General features: G+C 44.5%; 4 protein-coding genes and 1 long non-coding RNA gene across 8 annotated transcripts; 2 read left to right on the forward strand and 3 right to left on the reverse strand.

Annotated features, from left to right (window-relative positions):
* Window positions 1-647: 647 nt before the first annotated feature.
* Window positions 648-1,880, reverse strand: LOC123327297. The gene is made up of 2 exons (XR_006541944.1): window positions 1,099-1,880; window positions 648-987 (listed from the first exon to the last, which is right to left on the reverse strand). It is a non-coding gene; the product is annotated as an uncharacterized LOC123327297 (long non-coding RNA).
* Window positions 1,881-2,324: 444 nt separating this feature from the next.
* On the reverse strand, window positions 2,325-10,553 carry LOC6729645 (poly [ADP-ribose] polymerase tankyrase). The gene is given in 7 exon segments (XM_002104915.4): window positions 2,325-3,850; window positions 3,910-4,066; window positions 4,135-4,427; window positions 4,493-4,650; window positions 4,707-6,587; window positions 6,652-7,434; window positions 9,819-10,553. Coding segments are annotated over 7 exon segments (4,569 nt in total). The 5' UTR covers window positions 10,015-10,553; the 3' UTR covers window positions 2,325-2,749.
* Window positions 10,554-10,950: 397 nt separating this feature from the next.
* LOC6729646 (putative uncharacterized protein DDB_G0271606) lies at window positions 10,951-14,823 on the forward strand. Its single transcript, XM_016177535.2, has 5 exons — window positions 10,951-11,677; window positions 11,825-12,189; window positions 12,332-13,052; window positions 13,114-13,424; window positions 13,486-14,823. The coding sequence occupies exons 1-5, from the start codon at window positions 11,606-11,608 to the stop codon at window positions 13,829-13,831; spliced, it is 1,815 nt and encodes a 604-aa protein (XP_016036288.1). The 5' UTR covers window positions 10,951-11,605; the 3' UTR covers window positions 13,832-14,823.
* Window positions 14,824-14,959: 136 nt separating this feature from the next.
* On the forward strand, window positions 14,960-26,398 carry LOC6729647 (relaxin receptor 2). Of its 3 annotated transcripts, none has more exons than XM_002104917.3 (11): window positions 14,960-15,175; window positions 15,975-16,383; window positions 18,356-18,637; window positions 18,701-18,881; window positions 19,028-19,312; window positions 19,881-19,952; window positions 20,924-20,995; window positions 24,685-24,756; window positions 24,869-25,312; window positions 25,361-25,635; window positions 25,695-26,398. In XM_002104917.3, the coding sequence occupies exons 2-11, from the start codon at window positions 16,296-16,298 to the stop codon at window positions 26,231-26,233; spliced, it is 2,310 nt and encodes a 769-aa protein (XP_002104953.1). In that variant the 5' UTR covers window positions 14,960-15,175; window positions 15,975-16,295; the 3' UTR covers window positions 26,234-26,398. The 3 variants fall into 3 exon arrangements, with proteins under 3 accessions (XP_002104953.1, XP_039151429.1, XP_039151430.1); XM_039295495.1 differs by having other exon boundaries at window positions 14,960-15,120; XM_039295496.1 differs by lacking the exon at window positions 20,924-20,995 and having other exon boundaries at window positions 14,960-16,383.
* Window positions 26,269-27,873, reverse strand: LOC6729648 (zinc finger protein 425). 2 transcript variants are annotated; one of them, XM_016174697.3, is made up of 3 exons: window positions 27,783-27,873; window positions 26,706-27,727; window positions 26,269-26,646 (listed from the first exon to the last, which is right to left on the reverse strand). In XM_016174697.3, exons 2-3 carry the CDS (start codon window positions 27,725-27,727, stop codon window positions 26,502-26,504), a joined length of 1,167 nt encoding a protein of 388 aa, XP_016036289.1. In that variant the 5' UTR covers window positions 27,783-27,873; the 3' UTR covers window positions 26,269-26,501. The 2 variants fall into 2 exon arrangements, with proteins under 2 accessions (XP_016036289.1, XP_016036290.1); XM_016174698.2 differs by having other exon boundaries at window positions 26,706-27,737; window positions 27,783-27,866.
* Window positions 27,874-27,900: the final 27 nt, after the last annotated feature.

The following is a 27,900-nucleotide window of genomic DNA, read 5'->3' on the forward strand; positions in this document are numbered from 1 at the left end:
TGCTGATCGATGTGGTGGGACGTCCAACGCACCACCATTCCCATCCCGGGATATGGCCAGAAAATGTGTGCCGGGAAAACTGGAACCTGCAGTCGGAATGACCGGCACAGCCGAATGAATGCCAAATGAAGTCTGAGTAGGCACATCTCCATTTGACCAAACTGGGTGGGGCCTCCAGGCCATTTCTATGTGCGTTGCCCCCTTGTTTACTCCTTTTTCTTTAATAATGCGTCTATATTTCTTAATTAAATTACAGCTCCTCGCTTTTGGGAGTGATGTTGTGTGTGTGTGTGTGTAATTACAGTGTTTATGTGGCACTCGGACATTCCTGGCTCCTCTCTTCCTCTTCCCAGCTGGAGCTGGCTGACTTGGCTTATTGATATGGCCCAGGCCTACGAAAGGAGCGCGAAAGGTGAGTGGTGTGGGGATTGGGCAGTTGGGAGTTTGGAGTTTGGAGCGGAGTGCATCCGAGATGAGAGTGCAGTGGTACATTAAAACGTCACCTGATGTAGGCCGTGCCCAGTGCTTATTTGTTGCCTTTTCGAAATACAAATTGCACTAGTCCCGGCCTGCAGTGAGTGTCGCAGTCGACGATCTACACAGTGCAAAATAATTAGTACAATGAAATAAAAATAAGAAGTTCATAGTTAAGAATACATACAATTATAGATAATGATGATTATATTATACTCGTTACTCGCTGCTTTTTATTAAATTAGTTTTTATGTGCAACACTGATCTTGCAACAAGTTTATAAAATTATCTAAATATGTACACATGTACATATTAATGTTGATTTTATCAGTTCCAAAATTATGACCATTTTTTTCGGTGCTGCGAGCAGCTTGCCATTAAGCCTAACTTTAACTTAATGCTAACCACCATGGCCATAATGTGGTGCGATGGTGCTGCATTTTGCGTGCTGCTGTTCGTCAAAGTCAGGACCGTCTTGCCGTCTACTCATCTTGCCATCTCGAATGTCTGGCCCTGTAATTATATAATTTAATCAAATTACTTGCATATGTTGCCAAAAAAGACAAAAAAAAAAAAATAAGAGAAGGAAATGCCAAAAAACTAAGGCCCGAAAAAGAGACGCACTCGAGCGGGCCGAAAGACTTGAGAAATGGCCAAATGCGGGCCAACATAAGTGGCAAGCGAAATGAAAATAAAAATAAATGATTGCGACAGCAGCTCCTGGCGGCTCCAAAATGGTTTATAGCCGCATTTTTGACAGTGAAATGTGCCTGCGTGCGTTTTTTGCCGCGTGAAAAGGGGAAATCAGGGTGAAGAGAGATATTTGCGTACTTTAGCATTTTAGCATTCATCATCATTATTCTTCCGTTGCGGTTGCATTTTAAACTTTTAGGCGCAGCTTAACGTGTCGGTTGACTTGACAGTTGCAAATTGCAAGCACATCTGCTGGCGGTCAAAAGCTAGCTGCTACGCACGCAATAGTCGTTACGACGAAGCTTTCGTTACCCTCTATTGGGTTCAAAGTTAATAACCTAGTAGTTTGGCCAAAGTAGCGTTACTAAATGGAAATGTAGAGAGCTTAAGATAATTAAATATAATGGCATTCTAAAAAGGAATACAAAAATTACAATAAGCTTTAACATTGAGTGGAATAACCGTTAGGATGGAGCTTTTGTTACTGGCTACTTTGATCAAAGCTAATAACTTAGTATTCATGCCAAAGTAAATTTACTAAATGAAATTGGAAGATGGTTTTGAAATAGTATTTAAATTAGTATTATAAAAGGAAATAAAATAAAGGCAGTGTAGATAAGACTCTATAATATAAATTTTAGAATGTGTTTACTATAAGCATGATAACGAAAAAAAAACATTTACGATTTTTATATTGTGGTTATAAATGTAAAAATTAATTTGAGTTACTTATGTGAAGAAATAAAAAATATGAAAATGAACTCAGGCAATCATAAAAGCAAAATTCATTTAAAACAAACAGTAGTGCCAGAAATTGTTCAACTAAAAGTTCAATGTCAAGCAGATTGCTAGTTTCAAAATTAATAAACATATGCCTGCATATTTATACATCAATACCATGACTGGGAGTCTTTCTCCATATGGCCGGATTATAAATAGAACATCGCATATAGTTTTTGACCCTTGCTCTTCGCTGATTGCCTCCTGAAAAAGTTAGGGTGCCATTATCATTGAACCGATTGTTCTTATTATTAAATTAATAATAAATATTCAAAACAAATTAATTCCAGTGATGAGACTAAAAATGTAAAAATTAAATAGCCCCCAAAATATATTGCTTAAAAAGAAACCCTTTTCAAGAGAAACTCATTTTTCGATTGATGTATATGTATTTGTATATTTAAATTTAATTGGAGTTTTAATTATTGTTTAAATTAACTAAGCTTAAACACTTAAATAAACGCGCGAGCGTAATGTAATGTAATGTAATGCATTCATCGGCAAAGAACTTTTAACCTCGTATAATCGATCGAATCGCATTTTCCGTATTTCGAATTAAAATCACTCAAAAACTGTGCTTCACTTTTGATTAACCCAATCCCATCCAATCCAATTCGATCCGAACCGAACGAATCCATCTCGCTAGCTCGCCCTTACGTGATATATTATAGAGTAATATAATAAACAACGAGAGAGAGAGAGACACACAGGACACGACATCTATAGCTAGTAATTGTAATAAAATAGACGGGAGGCCAACGGAGACATAGAGATCAATAACCACCAGCATGTCGTACCACCGTCACAACTCGTAGGTGATGTTATTCATGTGGTCGCGCGTCTTGCGCGCCTTGAAGGGGGCCGCAAAGTGCTCGTAGGCATTCTCCGCATTGTACGACGAACAGCGTCTTAGTCGATGATGTTGCAGCGAGCTGCTGTACGGAGCATTACCGTGCCCGGCTCCGCCGGCCCCAAAGCAGCGCATGGCGGCGCACAGAAGACTGCACCAGCGCCACGACGAGGTGAAGGCGTAGAAGTGACGACTAGCACCGCCGCCACCACCATTACCACCTTTCGAAAGCAAATGCTGGCGACTGTGGTGCAAGTAGGGATTGTAATTCGAGCGGAAACTGCTGCTATCGCTGCTGTGGCCGCTGTCGTCGCTGCTGCTATCACTACGCCGCAATCCAAGTCGAAACAGATTGCCATTGTTGTGGGCCGCATTGGCGAAATCCTCAAAGTCCAAATGCGACTCGTACTCAAAGTCGCGATCTATGGAAACGGCGGGTGTGATGATCATAAATTGACTATACTTTTGGCTGCGGTTCGCCTGCTGCTGCTGATGCTGCTGCTGCTGATGATGATTCTGTTGCTGTCGATGGTTGCGCTGCTGGTTGGCCAGCGAGTTGAGCAGCGTCTGGTTGGTGTCCACCGAGGAGTAGCTATTGCTGTTCGACACCGGCGACATGTCATTGTTGTTATTATTCACATTTCCGCTGCTCGTATTATTGTTGTTATTGCTGTGCGCAAAAACGCCAGCGGGCGAAGGTTGGGTGGTGGTCACAGCAGCGGCGGATGCAACAACCGGGTGGTGCTGGGGCTGATAGGGCTGATACTGCAACTGCAGCGATGGTTTGGCATGTTTGGGCCGCCTCTTGGCAACTGGAGCTGAGGTCTGCTGTTGTGGCGGTGGCAACGGCAGTGGTGCCTTCTGCTGTTGTTGTGGTTGCGGCTGCTGCTGCTGCTGCTGCGGTTGTTGTTGCGTTTGCGGCTGGTGCAGCGCGGGCGACGTGGTTGTGGGCGTGGACCCGACAGAGGGCATCCATCATCTCGTATCCTCCGTTCCACTACTGCTGTCATCGGGCTTGACGATTTGGTAGGTTATCAAGTACTCCGGATAAGACTGCAAACCATAACATACTTGTAGCATAACTGAATACTCTTGGATTGTAGGGAATTTACCTGTTCGCCCCGATAGACAACGTATTCGGCGAAATGCAAGCCACCCGCCGAGGGTCTGCCCACCACCGAGTGGTGTCCCGGCGGTGCATGGGCCATCTTCATTGCGCTGTACTGCAAGAAGGATTTGCCTAACGCCACTCGACACAGCAGCAATTGTCTGCAAATGTTGGAAGAAAGGGTTGTATAACTCGGAAGATCTTCTCAAAATGATTATCAAATCTTTACCTAGGACACACGTAGCAGGACTTATCCTTGTGCGAAGGGCAGCCAATGCCGCCGCCAATTCCGTACACATACTGGTTGCTTTTCGAGCTATGCTCGGCGAAATAAATGCCTGCCCCAAACATGCCGCCAATGTAGGCGTGGCGCTCGTCAAATCCGCGCTGCACGATTGCGTTGATGAAGGGACTACCGTGGAAGAGCATACGCTCGTTGGACTGCAGGAAATTCTCCTCGGCGATCTCCTGCCGCCGATGAGCATACCGCTCCCACAGCTTTCGATTCTGTACCTTTTGCACCTGTTTTCATGACAAAAAAATATTTTAGATTGAAATTCGGTTACCCATTTTGGTAAAAAACTTACCCGAATGATGTTGTATCGAGTGAAGTAACCTCCAGCCTGTCCATTATCGCGATGTTCACGAATCGTGGCCTGCATCTCCTCCTCCACGGCCACAAACTCCTTATCGTCCGGCAGCAAGTCCACCAACAATGTGCATAGATTCACGTTGTTACCAATGCCTTGGGATGAAATGATTCTTAATATAACTAACTTATAAATGCTTTCATATATTCACCTGTGGTGGACCTCAGCTGGGCGATTCCCTTGAGTATCTTGTGGCGGAAGCCGTAGGCGGAGACGCCCACCTGCTTGAGATCGTCGTGGCCCATCTCGGCTAGAATGTCCAAGGTGATTTGTTCGCGCTCGAAGAGTTCGATTAGATGATGCAGCTGCTGGCTGCTTAGGAATCCGGAGACATTTGTTATGGTATCCGCATCCGGCAGTAGATCATCCGAAGAGGAGCCCTCAGCTCCATTGGCCTCTGCTCCTTGGGCGGGACTGATGCGGGTGCTACTGGACAGTGGAAGTGGAACAGGAACACTCAGGATCATGGAGGCACCGGTGGGCAGCAACACCGTTTCCGTGGTGGGCGATAGGATTGCGGATGAGGACGATGAAGATGTGCCCGGTGCCGCAGCAGCAGCTGCATCTGGTGCCGGGGAACTGCTTGTCAGCGATTGCGTGGAAGCACTCAACGCCTGCTGACTCAAAGAGGTGGCCATCGCGTCCTGGAGCAAGCACTTAACATCATCTGCCGTGGCCAACTCGATGGGCGTCTGCCCCTCCTGGTTTTTCATATAGGCATCGGCACCGTGGGCCAACAAGAGCGAGCACAATTGAGTGCGCCCCTTCTGTGCAGCCTCGTGGAGCGGTGTGAATCCCCATTTATCTGTCGCATTGACAACCGTCTTGTGCTTAATTAGAAGTGCCGCAATATCCAAATGTCCATAGCTGCTGGCATTGTGCAGAGGTATTAGTCCGCCCTTGTCCTGTGCATTAACATCGGCTCCATTCTCCAGGAGGTACTCGGCGCACTCAAAGTTGTTATATCCGGCGGCCAGGTGAAGTGGTGTGGAATTCCTGCCCTGCGCGTCCCGACAATTGATGGATTCCGGCGTAACCAATCGCTGTACCCGTGCCAAGTTCCCTTTCTTTGCTGCATCTAGCAGAGCTGACGGTCCTCTAAGCAGCTCTGCGACATCGTGATCAGATTCCTTAACCAAATCCGCCGGTGTCGCGCCATCCCGATTCTTCTTCATTGGATCAGCGCCATGTTTCAAGAGCAACTTGCAAATATCATACTTTCCCTTGGCGGCGGCTTCATGGAGGGGAGTAAACTTCCACAAATCCGACACATTTACATTGGCTCCGTGCTTGACCAGCAGTTCGGTTACCTCATAGTGCCCGTAAGAGCAGGCATTGTGCAGGGGCACCAGTCCGCCCTTGTCAGCCGCATAAACCTCGGCGCCGTGCTCCAAAAGAAACTGAACCACTGGCACCCTATTAAACCCAGCAGCAAAGTGCAAAGGTGTGGAATGTCGTCCGTCCAAATCCCGGCAATTGACCGAAATCGGATTGTTGAGCACTATTCGGCGCACAGTGTCCAGATCTCCTGCCTTGGCTGCCTCCAGTAAATGTGTCTCACTGTCCGGAGGATTCTTTAGCAGCTTGAGCACGCTGTCCGATGCCAATTGAGCGGCCGTAAGTCCCTCCAGGGACACGATATTCGTATCCGCTGCGTATGAGAGCAGCAGTCGCACCGCTTGCTCATCACGGGCACACCGATGCAGTGGCGTTTGTCCCAGGCTGTCCAATGCATTAACCTTGGCGCCCTGCTTAAGCAGGACCTCCATGGCATCGTAGTGAAGCAGCTCGGCAGCCAAGTGCAGCGGTGTGAGGAAAGCCTTGTTTTTCTCGTTCAGCAGTGATCCCTTTCTGGTCAGCAGTTCCATCAACTGCTTGCGCTTCCCATCCGGACTGACCACGGCCAAGTGGAGCGGAGTGTCTCCTGTATATGGATGCACGAAGTTAACAATCTCTGCGCACACCAGCTTCTTGGCACGGGACACATCACACTTTCGACAGGCGTCCAGCAGGCAGTGACCCTTGTACTCAACTGCAAAGTAATATGAATCATGTTAGAGCTAAGATATTTTAAACGCAGATAGATTATAACTCACAGGCAATACGCTCTCTCAGCTCCCTGGTGGGCGCCGCATCGATGGCCGACTTGCTGTGGCAGTTTAGGAGGGTGGGATCCGCTCCACGACTGAGCAGCAGGCTGCAGACCTCGACGCGACTTTTGGAGGCGGCCTCGTGGAGCGGCGTAAAGGCCCATAGATCGTTGGCGTTGACATTGGCGCCCGCCTGGATAAGCAGCTTGGTCACATCGAAGTGTCCGTAGGAGCAGGCATTGTGCAGCGGCACCAGACCGCCCTTGTCCTTAGCATGGACATCCGCTCCGTTGGCCAGCAGGATTTCCACGATGCCGATCCGATTGTAGCCTGCTGCCAGATGGAGCGGCGTGGAGCGTCGTCCATCGCTGGCATGACAGTTGACATTGAGTGGAGTGAGCAGGGCCAGTAGGCGATCCTCGGCCCCAGAGCGTGCGGCTTCGAGCAGCTCATCCTTGCGATATTCGCCGGTCAATACGGGACGCGTCGCCTCGTCCGCCAGCTCCAGTGGAGTCTTCTGCTCTGAGTTGCGGATCGTATGATTTGCGCCATGCTGCAAGAGAGCCAGGCACACATCCACCTTGCCCTTGCCGGCCGCCTCGTGCAATGGCGTGTAGTTCCAGTTGTCGGTGGTGTTCGGACTGGCGCCCGCCTTCAGCAACAATCGAACCACCTCGGCGTGGCCAAAGGAGCAACAGTTGTGCAGCGGGTGCAGCCCACCCTCGTCACACGCCTGGATGGAGGCGCCGCTGTTCAGCAGGAATTCGACCACTTCACGGCGTCCATAACCTGGTAAAATAAAAACGAATAGGTTATTAGATGAATGTCATGTATTGGTCGATGGGAAAGCCCTACAACTGAGTGGGAAGGTCTTGCCTTCGGGCATTTCAACCTTGTCCATGGCATACGAAAAGAAAGATGTGTTTTCCGCATTTGCAGAACTGTTACCAAAGAAAATCTCAAATATGCTTCCATTAGCTTATGTTCAGTTGAAAGTAAACATCACAATCAAATGATAAACAATCAAAACAAATCGCATAATAATCAATATAAACGGATGACAGTTGTGATTATTTATGTAATCCAACCGAGCCTCCGACTTATAAACATACTTTTGGCAACTCTTGCATTGTCTTTGCCACAAATCTGAGTCATCTTAATTGGGCACCGGAATTAGTCACACCACAGATGATCAACATAAAATAAATCTTTATGATCGCACTTATTGCTACGTTTATAATGAACTGCAAAGAGAACCGGATCGAATTACAAATCTGGGCAAACAAAAGCTTGAGCCACCCACCAAAAAGTGGTTTGCGAAACGTTTGTGCCGTTCACTTTTCTGTGGGCAAACAATTACGAAAGTTTTGCATTAAAAATTAATAGAATGGAAAACTTAATTCCAACTGTTGCACTTGGAGCGGCAAAGCGCCAATTGCTCGCCACTTTGAAGTGTGATCCTTGGGAATGTGAACAATATGTGAATTAAAACTGAGATATATATGTATGTAATACCAACTTGATTTGCAACTACCGCACCGAAGGTTAATTTGCTTAACTTTTTGGCCAGCGATAAACGTATGTTTTAAGTATCTCGAATATGGCCAAGATATGGAGGGGAAGGTCTCTCCGGGTTTATCGACTATATATACTATATAAAAGCCATGATAACGGGCCAATGTCAGAAAATCAGATAGTGGCAAAGAAGCGAAGTAAGGCGATTGCGTTTTACTATGTGTCACGTTTGCGGGAAAGGAAGGAGGAAACGTGAGCTCCGATTTGGTTTCCACCGCAACAGGTATTGTAAAACTTCGAGTAGCCAAAAATGTCATACATTCAACGAGGTGAAAAGCAGCCGCAATAAAATATATAACTTAAACGGCACCCGACAATAACAGACCCCTCGAAGATCTCACTTTTTGTGCACAGAACGTGACAAAAAGACAGACGAACATAATAATGGAAAACCAGTTTATAGAAAGAAAGACCCAGCGAATGAATCATAGACCATAGACCGCCGCCAGATAATAAAAAGTGCTCAACTTAAAAAAAGAAGTCACAAATGGCCAAAAGGCGAAATTGATATGCAAGGGGCGTCGAGTGAAACGGTTAGAAAAGCTTGGGGAAAGATGGGATTGGGAAAGGGAAAGACGTTTCTTTCCACTTTTGATTCGATGCTGCCGACTGACTAAATAAATCGCAATGCATAAAATGCTAACTAGGCCAAAGTCACAACAAAAGACGCGAAAATATTGAGCCAAAGACGTCAGCAGGATGGCGCATACAACGCAGCAGCCACAACAAGTCGCCCCACCACCCACAACCCATGCACCGCCCACCGCCCACTATCACTGTCACCCCCACAAAAACAGACACTTACAACAGCAGTCGAAATAATAGTTAAAAAAGCTTGCAGGCATTAGTAAGTCTACTTGTATCACGAAGGATTAATCATTAGATCACTCATAGTTGAAAAATGTAAATAAAATATGTTAGCACGAGGTATTTTGTTTACCCAATCTAATATTCAAAGGCCAAACATCTAAGTAAGCCCTGTGAAACAGGTTAGCTATACAATCAGACCATATGTTGCAGACCTTTATCTATGGGATTCTACGTGTAAACAAACAAAGCTAATCAGTTATATGTTAAACATTCAATTTCCAGTGCTGAGACAGTGAAAGCTCTCATTGAAATGGCTAATTACGTTGGCTCTTAGTGCTATTATCTCGACCGCAGCTGTATGGGTCTTTTTTGAAAATAGAAAATGCTTAAATGCAGCACGCACGCACACATGCAGCGGTGAAGGGGGCAGCACGGGGGATCTCCCTCCCTTTTGAGAGGGGGTCTTCCGGAAACAAGCCGAACATATAGAACACATAGAACGTGGTGGAAGCAGAAGCAGAAGCGGTGGCAGAGCCAAAAGCAGAAGCGACATGGAAACTAGGTCAACTCTCGACGCCATTGGAGCAGGCGAGTGTCCGACCGAGAGCGACGACAATGACGCCCGTCACACCCAGGCGCAACTAGCTCAAGGCCAAATCCGCACTGCAGCGGGGGGTTTGGGCGAGTCCTTCAACCTTTCGGTGGGTGAATGGTGGGGTGGGCTGCCGTTTTTAGACCGTCCTTGGAAGGGATTTGGATGGGATCTAACCGCATCGCATCTCACTTACCCGCTGCGAAATGCAATGGCGTGGACTTGCGTCCCGCCGTATCCCTGGCGTTCACGGTCTGCGGCGTTATTAGCTTCTTCACCTTGGCGATCTCGCCCGTTTTGCAGGCCTCGAAGAGCTCCCTCAGCGGATCGTTGGCCATGACCGCATCGAGATTAACACTCAAAATGGCCCGACTTCGGCTGCTGTTGGCCATTGTTGTGCTTGTTTGCTACGCTTTGGCACACACACGCCCCGAAAAAAATAGGCAACAAAAAACAAGCGCAATATTCAGTGGGCTTTCGGGTTTTCCACTCCCAGTCCAGTTCTCTCCTCCAGCAGTTGCTCTGCCCGTCCTACACAAGCCTCGCCGTTGTCCGTCGCTGGCTTGCCCGCATCCTGTGTCCAGGTGTCCTGCCTGTGCCGCAGGAGCAACAATTTGCCACTGGCTGCCACGCGACCAGCCCTCGTTTTTGCTTAATATTTAATGCACAATTGCAGACCCAAAATCAATAGGATTTCTTGGGTTCGACACAGCACGGTTGCAAGGATCGCGGTTGGCTACGATTCGGTTTCACTGGGACTGCGACCAACTCTGGGACTAGCTCCCTGGTACTTGGCCTCCAAAGCTCTGGGCACGGGCGATTATTTCCGGATTAATTCACTGCTCCGCGAAATATTGCATTGTTTTGTGACCGAATAAGAGTGACCGTTGGCGGGGTGGTCGAATATTCCAGGTTGAGTCAAGCGGTGTGACCAGGCGACGGGGGAAGCCACTCTAGAAAAATACTAAAGTCGTCAAATCATATAAGCTTTTCCATTAATTATATTTTTTAAATTTAATAGTTTATGTTCTCACAAGGTTTTACAAATGTTAAAGGTGAAGGTTTTACTTCACTATCTATCTATTGTGTTATTAGAAACAATATTTTTGTTAACCATAGATAGCAATAGAAATAGAAATAGGACAAAAATTAAGATCATCATTTTTATGAGATAATTTAAGAAAAGTAAATGTAAGAATTTCAATTATCTAATTATAAGCACATATGTACCTATTACTAGGGAAAAAAAACCTAAACCATTTTTTAAAATAATAACATGTACCTGTTACAACAAAATGCATTCCCAATTGGCATTGCTATCGATAGCCCGAAAAACACCTGTTTGGCCATCCCTGGTTGGCTGGTGGTGCAATCGATTTTTGGCATCGACTGGATGCCCATGCCAACAACAATGTTTGCTTTTAATATTTAGATTAAATCCGTTAAAAATCTGTGAAATCAAAACAAAAGCAGTGCATCTGCTTTATAACAACAACAACCTGCTTACTAGAAAGTGTAGAACCACGGAGTTACCGCGCCGGAAGTACAAAAGTAAACACAAAATCGGAAATCCGAAAAGTGAATCAGAATTTTTCCAGCTCACACACACACGCGCGCATTCCCGCACGCCCAGCAAACACACATGCAAGCGTATGGAACCAGTCGTGTTGTTGTTGTTGCTGTGAATAAGTGCAAGTGAAGAAGAAGCAGAAGCTGTGATCGGAAAATTAAGCAAAAAAGAAAAACAGGCGAGGAAAAGTGGGGTTGGGGAAAAGCAGACGGAAAAGTGGAAAGGCGGAGTGCAGCTAACACGCTTCGCTGGCTGCGCGACAGCAGAACGCCAGTCAAGCGCCAAAAACCATTAGTAGAACCCCATTTCCAGCTGGAGCGGCACAAGAAAGCAATTTTCTGGTAGCAGAAACACCAAGAAACGGAAATAATTGGCCGATCTTTAGAGACTCGACTCGACGACAATTAGCCGGAATGGAGCTGAAAGTTTGGGTCGAGGGCATCCAGCGGATAGTTTGCGGCGTTACAGTGAACACCACATGTCAGGTATGTGAGCTACAGCAGAGGTCAGCATAATAGCACTATTAGCTTGTTAAAGCATTTTACACTGCTGCAGTGCTGTTATTGTGAACCGAACTGTATGCGCTCTGTTTGCTAGTCAGTTTGCCCTAATTATCATTTTATTTTCCACAGGATGTGGTTTTTGCTTTGGCCCATGCCACTGGAAAAGTGGGCAGATTCACTTTAATCGAAAGGTGGCGCAATAACGAACGACACCTGGCCCCCAATGAGAATCCAATGAAGCTGCTGCTCAAATGGGGCGAGTATGCAAATGATGTGCAGTTTATATTACAACGTTCGGAAAACAAAACGCAGCAGCAGCAACAACAGCAGCAGCAGAACAATAATAATAATAACAACTATGCTGTGATGACAACAACAAAAAAGCCGCTGGGGCCGAACAACAATAACAATAATAAGCCAGCGCCCACTTTACTAAAGCAAAAGTCGAACGTCGAACTCAGCTACCGCACAAAGGAATTGAAAAAAAGTTTCGGGTGGGTGGTTTTTATATGCTAGTTAGTTTGAAAACTACCCTTTAAAGCGCTTACCTAGCCCTAATTGTTAATAGGCTTGCAAACTGGGTTTAAATATGCACCTGTGTAACTACCCTCAACTGATAAAACTTCTCTCTTTCAGGGGCTACGATGCCAAGCAGTTCGACAACATTGGAATCGTCAAAGGGATTCCGCAGCAGCAGCAATTGCAGTCACAACAACCGGGCATGGGAGCACCGGCGAGTCCACCACAGGAGCAGCTGACACCGCAGGATAACAATAATGTGGCACCACTGGTGCCGAAGCATGAGAAATCGCTGTCCAATCCGCTGGACATGACCAGCACGGGTAGCAATGCACCCGCACCTGCAAATGGCTACAATGACTTCTACAACAATAACAGCAGCAGTAATCAGCATATATACAGCCAGCTGAGCAAATCCAGCAATGAACTCCGACGCTCCAGTCCCAACGAGATGTACTACAACAATAATAACAATATTGTCAATAACAATAATAACTCACCGGAGCTGTACAAGCAAACGCCGACGATTTCCGCGAATGGAGCTTTAGTCCCGCCTCCATATCGTGACCCGCCACCCCCGAGAAACAGCCCAATGTGCCAGGGTCAGCGTTTGGCCAGCAGCAATGCGGACACCATGTCCAATGCCTCCTCCTCGACGAATCCGTTCCTCAGCGACTACGATCAGCACAGCAGCCACAACACTAATAGCATTAACAATAATAGCCAGGCCATGGAGGAGGGTGAGCCCATGTTCCAGACCACGCAGTATAACGATTTGCTGCAGCTCATCAAGTTTCAGCGGGAGAAGATCACAGCCCAGCAAATGGAATTGCAAAAGGTATTCAAGTTTCTAAATTGATTTGGAATGTTAATATTTAATTTTTGTTTTATCTGCTTAGTTCGATACGGAAATAGTTTATTTGGAAAGCAAAGAACGCGACCACGCCCATGAGTTGGATGCCATTTCGCGTGAGATTTCCAAGGCGGATCAAATCTTTCGGCAAGGAAGCGAACAGCTCCAGACTCTGCAGTATGTGGAAGAAGAAAACGAACTGGTCAAACAGCAGGAGAAGACTTTGAAATCGGAAATAGCTCTACTGCGATCCAAGCTGGCCAATTGCGAAACAGAGCTGTTACAATGCAAGAACAAAATGCGCTTGCTGATGGATGACATTGAGCTGGAGCAGCAACAGCAGCAGCAGACCAATAGGTGAGTTCAAATCAATTTACTTACTTTGCTTAAGGTTTTTCACACTTCTTGGTTGTTTCAGGCAAACTGTTGAGCGAGACTTCTTGATGGAAATGGAGCGCATTCAGAGCGAAATCGACCAGGCCCTGCACAACACTGACACTTCAAACAAAACAGCAGATACTTTGAAGAAGGAACTACTCATGATCGAGCATGCCATTGCGGACAAGAAGCGGCAGGTGGAGCAGCTGGTCAACGAGATGAAGGAGGTGAATTTGCAGAGTCTGACTGTGACCACCACGGAGGAGATCAAGCATCTGTTGGAAGGACCCAACAAGCAGGGCAGCAGCCGGCGGATCATCGGTTCGCCGAGGCAACTTGAAACGGCGGTTCCGACCAGTAAAAATCCTCATGGCGTGTGGGTTTAAGTCACACGTGCACAGAACTATTTTTCTAAACGTATTTCTCCTCCAACAAAATAATGTTTTTGGGAACAAATTGATGAACATATCTTGAATGCATAATGGAGTTGAAACGAAATGGATTCCTTATGAATATCACAATTTTAAACAATATTCTAAAGATATTTACAATGATTAACGTGCTTGATTATTGTTTTAGTATGTTTACATTCCAATCACACTCTATGGATCTCTCAATGCAATGATATATGTTACAAATTTGAAATCACAATCGATTTATTACTCTACATTCTGCACTGTACTTTGTATTTAAAAGTAGTTAATGAGTCCATATTCACATGCCCTAATCTTAATTTTGTGTGCTATACTTTTGGTTAATTTATGCTGCTAGTCTACGTGTTAACAAAAACCCTTTCCAATCTCTACAATTCGCCATTAGTTGTTAATTTGACAATGAATTTTAATTGTTGCAATAATTCGAGAGTATCGTAATTTAAAAACGCCTTTCTAACGAATAAGTAGTGCACTTAGTGATTTGTCTCCCACAGAATTATTCATTATAGAATTCACAATTCGAATTACACAAAACTTATTGTACTTAGCAATTAGCGCAGCTTTAAAAAAACAAATTAGCAATGCTTTGTTGAAAAGTTTAACTTTTAAAGTGCTTAGCCTTAGCCACCGGATATCGAAACAAAAGACCGAAGCATTAACAATTGCAAAGGTATCACGCATTAGTACATAAATAATTGCTAGCGTACAACTAAAAGACAACCCACAAATCGCTTCGATGTATTATGTTTTTAATTAGCAATATTTAATATTTACACAAACTGATGATGATAGTGAACTACAAAACACCAACGGAAATGCAATTTATCGAATATTATACATTACTATTACACTTAAACTAAAAACGATTTAGAACAAATTCTAATTGCATTGCATCTAATTAGCTAATAAATACATTTTTATGATTTTCTCTTTAAAACTCGAAACGCACTGTCTGTATTTACTTTTGGTCTTGGTCTTTTGAAGCACCACGAATTTTCCGCAAATGAAATCAACGGTCAGCCGAAGTCCTGTGCCACACGAAGCTGCTCGGCCGCTTTTCTTGTGCGGAGGAAAAAACAAAATCAGCAACACATGCTGCCACCAGCTTCAGTTGGCCGCTGTGCTCGAACGTGTTTGGTCCTTTTGTCCTTGTCGATATCCTTCGCTCGCGACGCAGACTTCCTGGCGAAGCGCGCGCGACTTTCGATTTCGATTTTCAAAAAGTGTCGCCCAGTGAACGGGTCAGTGAAAGTGGCCCGTTGGAAATAAAGAGGCAAAGGAGCATACATTTGAATGGTCCGTTTTTGGGGGCATCCTATCGCATTGACACAATCTACAAAGTGGTCGAGGGAGAGCATTAAAGTGGCCCGCCGGCAAAAAGGACGAAGGAGCGCTTCGTTTTTATGGCCCTCTTCCACACCAAATGATGTTCAATTGCGATGATTGCGATAATGAGAGTCCCAGTTTCTCTGTTTTGGGGATCATGCATCGCCGAGACAATGTGACCTTTTGCGGAAATTATGATTTGTCTCCGGCTGACCTTGAGCCCCCCCGCTGGGCGATGTAACTCCACCCCCCTGCCACCGACTCAATTAAGCTAAATTTAATCAGCCGGACAAGAAATGCTCCGGGAGAGGACCCGACCCTCTAATGCCGGTCACATATTGCACTTCCATTTCGTAGTACATTTGGCAAACCCATAACCTTGAGTTTTGGCTTAATGTCTTGCATAAATTGGGTAACCAAGTGGCTGCTTAAAAATAAAACCATTCCGACTGGGGCCAACTGAAATTATTCATTTCGATTTGCTAGACTCAGCCAAGCTTTATGACTTCCTCTTAACTTATATCTAGGTTTTTTCTTGCATCACAAATAAGAAATACTTATTATAAGCTTTCAGAATATTTTTAATAAAGATTTAAATCCCCAATAACTTTAATCCGTCTGTGAAACTTAAGCTCGACGTCTGTCAAAGTGGCGCTTTATGCATATTTTTTATGGACACCAAATCAATTTTATCCAGCGCTGAAATCGAAACCCCACCAAGTGGAAAGCACTTGCCATCCGAAATATTAATTTTGAACTCCCGCTCCAGCTACCAATCCTCCTTCCGCTTCATCAGCTGTGTAATCCTGGCACTTAAAACTCTTCTCCACGAGCTGTGAACATTAGCCAAATGAAGTGACAAGAAATTAACGCAAAAAAAAAAGACGGAGCGGTATACGAAATAATAATATAAAAACTCAATGAGTCAGCACCGCATCAGCTCCTGCTGTTGTTGTTGTTCGTGGGGGCGTGGCCGGAGTGGGAATTGAGTGCTCCTAATGATGAACTCGGTCAAGGAGCCAGTGCAGCCATGGTGGCCAAGTAATTAGATAAGCGAGCGTGCAAAACAGGAGCAAACCGATAAATCGCCATGGTCTACGGCAGGAGCATCGCCGTAGGCGTCTGTCTGATGACCGTCGTCCTTCTGCTGGCCGCCGTGATATTCTACTTGAGTCTGGGTGAGTCCTTACAGTGATGTCCTTTCAAAACTCCATCATTCGCAAACCTAAATAACTCCTGAATCAAGGTGTTCAAAATCTTAGCTGTCAGCTTTAAAACTTGAAATAGTTTCTTATTCATTTAAAACATGAGCTGCTGTTTATATACTTTCGCATCCTTAAAGGATTCATTCGCTTCAAGCAAAAACCAAAATCAAACTCCAAACTGCAAAATGGACATAAATTTTATACTCAAAAGTATTTGAAAGTAATTTGTTGTATAATACGATAAAAATAAGACAACAAAAAACGGGGCGCAAAGAACAACAAACGGCTGACCATAAAAAAATAAATACGAGTACGGCGCAAACTTTGTCTTGAGCGCAAAACAATTTTCGCACATCCATGGATCCATGGAGGTATGGGTATAAATAAATATTTCTGCGCCTTTGGTCCCGAATGTTTTGCTTCCTCGTTCGAGGCTTTTATCTTGTTTTACGAGTATCAATATCGTGAAATTCGCACAGCTATATTTTTTATGCCAATTTGCGTATTGATTTGCCATGCCACACAGCTATGGAATATGGGCGAAACATGTTTGATTTATGCCCTTTTGTTGCCTCGGATTCCGAGTACATGCATCACGACAAATTATTTATCTGCCAGATACAATTTGTACGGCTTAGGTTTAAATCAGCCAGGGAGCAGGAAGTTTAAAGAGGGTAGTAACACTGCGAAGAAGGATGCCTCAGGAGGCAGGACTTGTGTGTGGAACATGTGTCCTTGTCATGGACACAATGAAATTGAAAGTCTCGCCTAATGCACAATGCGTTTGTGTGTGAATCACTACTTCCTAATGAAGTTACACATACATATGTATGTATGTATGTAAAAAAGGATATGAGGATATAAATTTGTGCAGCTTAATGTGAATCATATGGCTATTATGTTGAAGGAAATGCATTTTGGCTTAAGACTTAACGAATGAAAGATTCATTTCAATTCACTTTAAATGCAGGTATTAAATCACATGCACGATAGCTTATGTCTAATTAAAAGCATATATATTGAAATATCTTTATTTACACAACCTTGCAAAAGGACAAAGTTTTTATGAGATAAATGAGCCAGCGCAGCCCAAAAAACATGTTTCTGACGCAATCCTTGCAATCGGATTAAAAGCTCCTCAAGGTGCTCCACTTCCAGTTTTATTTGCTCATTTGTCTAACGAACTATCTTCCATAATCTAGTAATTTGAATTGCTCAATTTTCGGAAGGACTCTCATCGCTTGGTACCCAAACAAATCGTAAAAATGATAAAATGCAAAACAAGAATGTCATTTCGTTTTACGACAATTACCCAAAAAAAAGTTGTAGGCATTCAGGCAGAAAAAGTCTCGGTATAAATTAAGGCCAAAAGTAAGAAAATTCAATTGTTAAAACTTAGCTCAACTTTTGAAGTGAAATTAGCTACAATGGCACATTAATTTATTTAAGCCAATCATTTCGATGTTCATGTGCTTGATTTAAACGCTCGAAAAAAACATATTGCTAACAAAGCAAACCTCTCAAAAATCAAAGTCAACTTTGCACATTAAGTTTAATTGCCATGTGTTGACAAGAAAAGGCGAACAATAAACTGAAAAAAGTTTTTGGGTGGAGGTTATGACAATTAAGTTGTCAACTGTAGCTTAAAGTTTGCTTGCCAGAGATTAAAGTAATTACTCATACGCAGTGTGGGCTGGGAAATTATAAGAGGTAAAAACAAAGAATATTAAAATGTTTCAAAGGTAAAAATACTTTCTTAAAAACTGAGAGATCTTAAAAAGTATATGTTTTAGTTAAAATCCCTAGATTTTGTTTTGTTTTGCTCTCCCCCAAAATGCTGTTGAGAAACTAGTTGAACTAAGACCTACTCACATGCAATATTGTCCGCTGTCCTTGAGTGATAATTAATTTGGGATCTGTTTCGCCTGCGTCGTCCCTTTCGCAGGACCCTGCCCCGCGGCCAGTTTCGCCTGCGACAACGGCACGCTGTGCGTTCCAAGGCGCCAGATGTGCGACAGTCGGCACGATTGCGCCGACAGCAGCGACGAGAATCCGGTGGAGTGCGGCCTCCTCTACGGCAGCAAGGAGATTGCCGACAAGATTGTCCGTAATGCGATTGAGAAGAAGCAACAGCGCCTAATCTCCGCCGTTTCGAATGCGAGCGGTGCGGATTCAACGACGCCAATGGTGACAAGGAATCAGAGCCTAACTTTAAACATGACTTGTGGTGAGTGGTGGTGAGCCACAGTTGCAATCGAAAAATTACTACATTGGCAAGTATATCCCTTAGATATCGTCACATATCCGAAGGCCTGTCAGTGCGGCCAGGGAACAATCCTCTACTGCGGTCGCTATGCCAAATTGCGGCGATTTCCGCGTCTCAGTTCGGAGGTCACCAATCTGATCATCATACGCAACAATCTGACCCTGCGCGACAATATCTTTGCCAATTTGACGCGTCTGCAGAAGCTGTAAGTAAAACTACATATATATGAAAATTTAAATTAAACCATGAACTTAGTTTCGAGAAGTGTAATCTGATTAAGTAAAGTAAATTCAATGCAGTCAGTAAATTAGTTAAATTGTGTAGCAAACTGATTTCTCTCTCCTTCTTCAGGACGCTTAAGTACAACAACATATCACGTGTCCCGCTGGGCAGCTTCAGTGGTCTCTTTCACCTGGAGCGACTGGAGCTGAGCCACAACAACGTTAGCCACCTGCCGCACGGCGTCTTCGTGGGACTGCACAGCCTCCAGTGGCTGTTCCTGGTGAACAATCACCTGCACCACCTGCCCATGGAGCAGCTGCGATTCTTTCGAAGATTGGAGTGGCTGGTGCTGAGCAGGAATCGCCTCACCCTGCGAAATGTGCAGCTGCCGAAAATCCCGACGCTCTACGAAGTGTGAGTAAATCGAATCTTCTATTTGCTAGATTAAAAACTGAAAGGACAAGCAGCTCCGCTGATGTATTCAAGTGTGAAATGCTGCTAAAAGCTGCTGGTGCACAGGAGCTCATTGGGTTACTCGGGTATTGGGTGTCCTGGCGGATGGCTGGTTCGCCCTAAGCCGAGAACTGCTCGGCGGTGATTCCGTTAAGGACTCACACAATGTTGTCAACGTGGTTGCACTCACTTGGCGACCAAAGTGTCCGTTTGATGTCCTTTAGTGGTTTTGAAGTTCACGATTTAAGGTTGCAACATTGAAGTTTTTAGCTCTCTTCAAAGGTTTACATCTATACTTTAGCAAGAAACATTTTTATATCAAGTCTTAAAGAGAATCCTAGTTACCCTGCATCAACTTTGATTATCTTCCGTCTGCCCAGGCGGAAATTTCTCACTTGCCCACACAAGCACACACAAAGAGCTTAGGGCTGTCCTAGAATACCGATCCGAAAATATATATAAACCAAACTAGGCCTACAGCTTAGCCAGATTGTTGGATGCCTGCATAAATATCTCTTTACTTTTACAGTTATTTGGATTTCAATCGAATCGAATACATTGGCGAGGAAACTTTTTCCCAATTGGATAATTTACATTTGCTGTAAGTAAAACAATCAACTTTCACTCACCCTTTGCAAGAAAAAAACAAAAAACATGGCAAAAGATGCCAGCAAGTGTCGAAAAGTCTATTGAAATATGTTGTACTTAGATTTTATGGGGCGTATGCGTAATTTTTACTCTTCGTTGCATTTTGCTTTCGTTCTTTTTTTTTACTTGTTTATTTCGAGAGATTTATGTGGGTTACATTGTTGCTGAGGCAGTGGAAAAGATGAGGATGGAGCATTGCGTATACGCACTGTTGACATGTCACTGAGGTGGATACTCGATACTTCGACACCTTCTTACCGGCAAACCAAAAACAATGGAATTTATGCACGAATAACCATAAATTGGCACTTTTATTGTGTACGCAAATAACATATGCTAAACAAATATTTAAACGAAGAGTGACAAGGCGGAAAAAGTGAACTGAATAGTCGAAGATAGATATACTCTTGGTAAAAGATTTCTGCTCATTAATAGATTCATTTTATTTTTTAGGAAGTGACTTAAGGCATCGACAAGAATTTCTAAGTATTTTTCAGGAGTCTTCCTATATGTCGCGTAGACTGGGTTTTGTCCCCTTAAAATCCCCGACTGGCGTAGCACACATAATCATTAATTTATGCATCAATAGCTGACAATATAAGTCAATGGGTCGTCTGGGTGGCCGACGCCTTGCTGCTAACTGAAAATAAATCAGTTACCCAAATTGCCCAACGTAAATAAATGTGTTAACCTTTACAGACAGTGGAAACGAGTGGGAGCGATGAGATTTAGATGGGATAAATTGTGTCGCAATATTTGTGCCCATCATCACATCATATGTGTTGGCAATTTATCTGGTGATTTGGAGCATATGGAAAGTTCAACAAGAGCTACACAATATATATTGAGGATATTTAGTGAGGGATTAGCTTAGTTAGTTTTGTGCTTCGTTGAGTATTTACTATTTTCACTATTCATTCACAGGGACTTGCAGCACAACCTCATAACGCACATCCATGGACGAGCCTTTGCGAATCTAACAAATATGCGAGATATGTGAGTATACCGAATGGGTTTGGGATGAACTCCATGCTGGATTTCAGAAAGTTTAACACCGACACTAAGCATGAATTATGGCACACAGTGCTAATTAGCATAATAATACGAATAATGCTGCGACAGAAGTAAATGAACTCGAGTTCTGGCCAAAGAATCAGCACCGCAACACAAAGCCGCAGGAATGGCCCCCAAGTAAATCCTAATTTGGCAAAGGATTTCCAAGCAGCCAAGCCCGAAGCTTCCAAACCCACTGGACATTTGCTTTGTGATTCGAAATCATATTCAATGATATTAATTTTGAGTTCATTAATTCGCAATTACATATACGAAATACGAGTCGCTCACTCTGTTTATGAAATATTAAAGTTGAAAACTTTTTGGCCCACAGACAGATAAATAATCACCAGTTGGGATGCTTAACCAACAATTGCCAGGATAGAAATATTTTTATGAACTTGACCACGCCCGCTCCATAAAAAAGTTTACCCCTTGGGCCAACTAATCTAACCTTTATAGTCATAGTTTATTTTTATGTAAGTAATAGCAAACTGTAAAGTAAGTGGAGGGGAATCTATAAACGGCAGTCGTAAAAAACGAAAACAAATTGTTTAACGCTTTGAGGAAGGAATTTGATGGGCCTCAGACAACATGGCGTATGCTCAATATTCAATACTAAGAGCTTTAAGCGCGACTTGTGGGATGTGTGTGGCTGGAATAGGAATCGAATGTTGCTTTCTGGCTTTCATAACCATATATCAATGGCATATTCAATAAATGTCTCGGGCAGCTCAGCATCCATCGTCTAGCATCAAGCTGTGGCCTTAATAAATTTACCAAAACCCATCCAGCATATATACATACATCAGCATATCAAGGATGATAACGGACACACCATACACCAAACATCAAACACCACACACCACATACCACTCTTGACCAGATATTGGCCAGAATGGTAACCGAACTTTGGCTTTGGCATTTTTGTATCTTTTGGGACTTTGACTTCTGGCCACCGCAGCAAGCAGCGCAACAAATAAACAAACATTATTACGACCAAATAAAAATGCAAATAAATTTGTATTTTATGTGAAAACAATTTCGCCGAAGCCTTGGCCAGTAACTGTAACCAACTCCGGGCCAAGTTGTGGGCCAATAATGAAGGAGTTTATTGAAATCGACTTTGGGGCGGTATTCCCCAATCGTCATTGCTTCATTAGATCTAGCCACTCCCCCATCCGAGCTGCAAATCCTTTACGCCTGTTGATGACACCTCTTACCATCTTACCAGTAACCAAAACATCGACCCACCCACCCGGTAACCTTCCCACCCCCCAAGCCATGCAAATAATTTGCCCTTTGTTGGCGTGCTAGGAATTTCTCAGCATTCCAGCCAACTCGTATGCCAAGTGTATCAGTTTTGTAGCAACACGGAAAGAAAATTGGGGTTAAATACATTTGGAAAAGAGCTTTATGTTGCTGCGCTCCAATTGAAATTCGCTTAAAGTGTTTATTTCTTTATATGCATAGCTATATTATAAATATTTATAGCATGCACTGTTTTAATTCTAAATAATTCTTCATAAATTGAATTTTTGTTATGTGCATCGACTTGAGTAAACTGCACGAAAATTCCTCTTGGCCAGCGTATCTGTGTGTCCGTGTATCTGTATCTATCGGATACGCATCTAAATGCTGCTGATGTATCTGTCTTCCTTCAGCAATTTCTGCTGATTTGTTTTGTCTTTGGTATAGCATCCCCCAGGGGTTTCGGTGAGGGGAACGTGGCCATAAAACAAACGAAAGCGAATATTTGAGAAATCGCTGCACTAATTTGATTCCTGCTGTCAAGCCACTGAGCCACTGACAGGTCATTACGAAGATATGTATTCGGATGCTCCATTGGCTTTAAAGACCCACAAGTTCTGCATTGTCCACTGGACACGGCCGTGACGTTAATTATGGTCAATATAAGCCCTTGCCACCGTCCTCCGCCCCCGCAGCAGTGCAACAAATGCCGCAGTTTCTCTGCGGAGCACATTGCCCCAAAAGAATCCACAACTGAAACGTGTCATTTGCGAGGGAAGCGCAAATGGCTTCATTTGGTTAATATGCACTTGGAGCGAAGTGGGGTGCGTTGAATGAGTTAACAGGTGGAGAAAATTGTGAGGAAATATAATAGTTATAAATGCTTAATATTAAAAGATAATAAGTACTACTAGTAGTGGCTATGCTAAGTTGGATAATTAATAGTTTCTTAAATGCGAAGTTATATGAAACTTAACTATTATATGCTAGCCTTTGTTTTTTTTCCAAAAAAAAGGGTATAGATAAACCTGTTTGATCCTAGAAGATATATGAATTTTCGCTCCTTGCACGTAGCGCACAAAACCCAACTAGGGGCATTTATTTGTCATTTTCTTAAATGCGCAATGACCACCAGCCGGCCCTCCAACGTTTACTCAGGCCTTTTGATTCTGACGCACTTGCGATGGGCCACCGAAATGGGCCACGTGAATGTGGCCACCGGAGGATGTGCTCGCCCATGAACAATGGGCATTACTTGGGGCTTATTGGGGCGCAGGCCCATAACCGAGGCACTGCAACTTGTTGCCCTCCCAGAGAGAAATATGTTAATTGTGCTCGTGTGTCGTCTGGTTTGGCCGGATATTTATGAAGTTATTAAGTGCGGTCTTTTGGAAGCACTGGCAAAATCATGAGGCCACTCGATCCAAGAGGCCTGTCCCTCAATAATTAATTAGAAATTTACATAATAAAAATCATTTGGCCGCCGGGTAGGATCCATTTTTCGACGGCTCAATTTGGGGCCAAGTTAAATATTTAGTTTAAGCTTTTGTCCGCGCTGCAACTTTATAGCCAGCCACCAATTACCAGCAATCTGGGGTGGGCTCCTAGTGGGAGTGGGTGGGCGTGGGTGGGCGTGGGTGGTCGTGGGTGGGGGGCATGGCCATTGTCTTTGGGCGACAAACCATAAAAACAAACTGTTAACAGTTGGCGCTCGGGCATTGATTGACCAGACAAGTGCAAGCAATGGAGCTCAGCGTCAGTATCCACTGCCTCGTCCACAACAGCATCTTCATCAGATTCAGTTCCTCAGAGCTCGCATCAGCTGCTGCGATTCCCATGGACGTGACACGGTGGAGCCAATGCACCAATGGCCACCCATGGAAAACATCATCATAATAATAAAGCCAAATAACTTTCTCCACACGAAGTGTGTGTCAATAAATCGGTTGTTTCTCGCAGAGTTTGAAAGGAAGCAAAAACTTTTAGAGTTCTTAAACAAAGAATGTGGTTTTGTATCCACTGTGCCGCATCCTGTGTGCCATGAATGATGCGTCCTTTCCTGCCAGCACATAAAGCCCCGGCCAGTTGCATCTATTCCACACACTGATAGACAATGTTTGTGCACTGATTTATACTCAGCCAGCTATTAAATAAGAATTTTCGTTATTACGCTGCCGGGGATTTTATTATGTGACTTTCAAAAGCCCCGGCCAACTTGTTGTGGCTTTGGCTTAAAGCCGCGCCAAGCTGAAAATTGTTATTTTAACCTTTTAAAGTCAGCTTTATCAGCAGCAAATGCAGGGCCATTATGCGTGGCCCACGCGGCGTATGAGCAACGTTAAATCTGCGAATAATTCAAAGACGTGCGTTTCTTTTTACAGCCGCCTTGTCGGTAATCCCATTAAGGAGTTATCTGGAGAAACATTCTTGCACAACACTCGACTGGAGGCACTGTGAGTATAATTTGTTTGTTTTAATTTCAAACATAACAAAATATATCATGAAGTAGTAAAAACGTAATTTAATTTGATTTAAATTTTATTTAATTTCTCACCAATATTTAAGTTCGCTGGCCCTAATGCCGATTCACATCAGCCGCAGTTTGATGGAGCCGCTGAATATCTCGTTTCTGAATCTCACGGGGATTCGGTATGATCACATCGACTTCGAGGCCATCAACTCGATGCGCAACCTGACGTACATCATCTACGATCGATTCTTCTACTGCTCGATGACGCCGCGGGTGAGAATGTGCAAGCCGTCCACCGATGGAGTCAGCTCCTTTCAGGATCTGCTGAGCAAGCCAGTACTACGTTACTCCGCCTGGGTGATGGCCACGTTGACAATAGCTGGGAATGTCTTGGTGCTTTGGGGACGTTTTATCTACCGCGATGAGAATGTGGCTGTGACAATGGTGATTCGGAATCTGGCTCTGGCTGATATGCTGATGGGCTTCTATTTGGTCACCATTGGAATACAGGACTATCGCTACCGCAACGAGTATTATAAGTAAGTAAAATCTGTTTGATTGTCATTTGTTACGCCCCAATCTTTCAGGGTTGTGCTGGACTGGATAACCTCGTGGCAGTGCACACTGATTGGAACGCTGGCCGTGAGCTCTTCGGAGGTTTCGATGCTCATCCTGGCTTTTATGTCGCTGGAGCGGTTTCTCTTGATCGCCGATCCCTTCCGCGGCCATCGCAGCATTGGCAGTCGAGTGATGTGGTTGGCTCTGATCTGCATTTGGATTACGGGCGTGGGCTTGGCTGTGGCACCGGTGCTTCTGTGGCGAACCAGTACCCTACCCTACTACGGATCCTATTCCGGAACCTGTGAGCACAATGTTTATGATAAAATGTAATTGAGCAGGTGACGATATTAAACTTAACAGGCTTCCCACTGCACATTCACGAGGCCTTCCCGATGGGCTGGCTTTACTCGGCGTTCGTGTTCCTGGGCGTCAATCTGCTGCTGCTGGTGATGATTGCGATGCTCTACACGGCACTCCTCATTTCGATATGGCGGACGCGGAGCGCCACTCCGCTCACTCTGTTAGATTGCGAATTCGCTGTGCGATTCTTTTTCATCGTGCTGACCGACTTTCTGTGCTGGGTGCCCATCATCGTTATGAAGATCTGGGTTTTCTTCAACTACAATATCTCCGATGACATCTACGCCTGGTTGGTGGTCTTTGTGCTGCCACTTAACTCGGCAGTTAATCCTCTCTTGTACACCTTCACCACGCCCAAGTATCGAAATCAAATCTTTCTGCGCGGCTGGAAGAAGATCACTTCTAGAAAACGAGCGGAGGCTGGCAATGGAAATGTGGCCACCACAACGACGGGCACGGCAACTGGATCTTCTCAGCATCCGGATGACTCCACGACCTTGGCCAAAGCCATGCCATTAGCCCTAACGCTGTCGAACTGAAGGATTCTAGTGGTGGAGATCGAACTTGTATACCATCAGATTTAACAGCATTTATTTTGTCTATGATATCGAATATCTATATATGTATGTGAATATCTATCCCTGTCCGTGTAAGATAACCAAAGGAAAGTGTGAAATAAATTGAATGTGATATTTGTAAGGCAATTTTACGGATCTTAAAATGGAACGCGAGTTAGTGCAAGATTAATCTATTATCTAAGATTTGGTAATAGTCTTAAATACTTTTTATTTAGGAACAGCAGAGCTATTATTTTTGGCTGTCCGATTCTTTCTGGTCCGAGTAAACCTTTGCCATTACCAACTTGGAGCGCACGATGTGAAACTTTCGCATTTCCTCCAGGTCCTCCATCTGCACCACCATGTTGTGCTTACGTTCCAGGTGCATGCGTAATCTGAATTATGATTAAGGAGTGTTAGTCACATTATGGAAGATTTTAACAAGATAACTAACTTGTTACGAGCCGGATAGCTCTGATGGCAGTGGGCGCACTCAAATGGCATGGCCGTATGCGTGCACTCGTGATTCCTGAGAGATGAAGACGAGGTAAAGGACTTCTGGCAGCCGGGAAACTCGCAAATGAAACGCGAACCAGAGTGCTTAACCTGCTGGTGGACAGTCAAATGGGATCGCTGTGCGAATCGACGATCACAGAGATCACAGGAATAGGGAAAATCTCTGTTATGATAGCGTTTATGAATCTCCAGGGCTTTGGCAATGGCAAAAACCTTGCCACATGTGTCGCAGTGGACTCCAGACTGCCTGTGCTTCGAATCGACGTGGACTTTCAGCGCCTGCTTTGTGAGGTAAACCCGGTCGCACTGGCTGCAACGAAAGCTGGGACGATTGGCCAAATGAATCAATTCGTGCTTGGCCATGCGGGAATGGTTCCTGAACTCCTTGTGGCAGAACTTGCAGTTGAATTTTCCCGTATGCCGATTGCGTGGCACAATGTCTTCTAAGTTGTCGACAATATCAGGGGATTCCTGCTTCTCCTCAACATCCTCCACAAGGAACTCCTCATTCATATCCGCCTCATTCTCCTCATCCTCTTCGTCGTCCTCCTGCTCAGTATCCCCGATGGCTTCGGTTGTCCCGAATATCTCTCTCAACTGCTGATTGGCAATGGCCATTTTCTTGTGGAAGTCGTAGGCCCATTTCAGTTCCACCGCACAACGCTTGCACAAGGTTCGTGGCTCGTTTTTGGGATTTTGCCGCAGGTCCTCCTTGGTGCAGATCTCGTAGCAGTCGTAGTAACTCAGCACCGCCTCCTGGTCATAGATGACGGTCATGTCCAGCATTTGGTTGGGATGCGGCTCCTCCAAACACAAGCGGCAGCAATTGCTCAGCTCCAAAGAAGTAGTATTCTCTGAAAATGAGACTTCTTGGGACACAAGCTTCACGGGAGCTTCTGCAGTTCGCCTTGCTATTGTGAAATTGAGCGTTTTGCATACTTTTGATGTTTGGGGATCCATCTGTGCAAAGCTGGTTTTGATCAAATTGAAAAGATTCCGATTACCTAATGAATACTTATTTGTTTACAGTTGAAAATCCCCGCTCTCAGCAATAAATGTGAAGAAAAACTAAACATAGCTGCGGCAGGGTTGCCACCTATTCCACGAGAGGTCTGGCAGCACTTGGCAGCGCT

This window comes from Drosophila simulans, chromosome 3R (genome assembly GCF_016746395.2).
Source record: "Drosophila simulans strain w501 chromosome 3R, Prin_Dsim_3.1, whole genome shotgun sequence".
NCBI classification, from domain to species: domain Eukaryota; kingdom Metazoa; phylum Arthropoda; class Insecta; order Diptera; family Drosophilidae; genus Drosophila; species Drosophila simulans.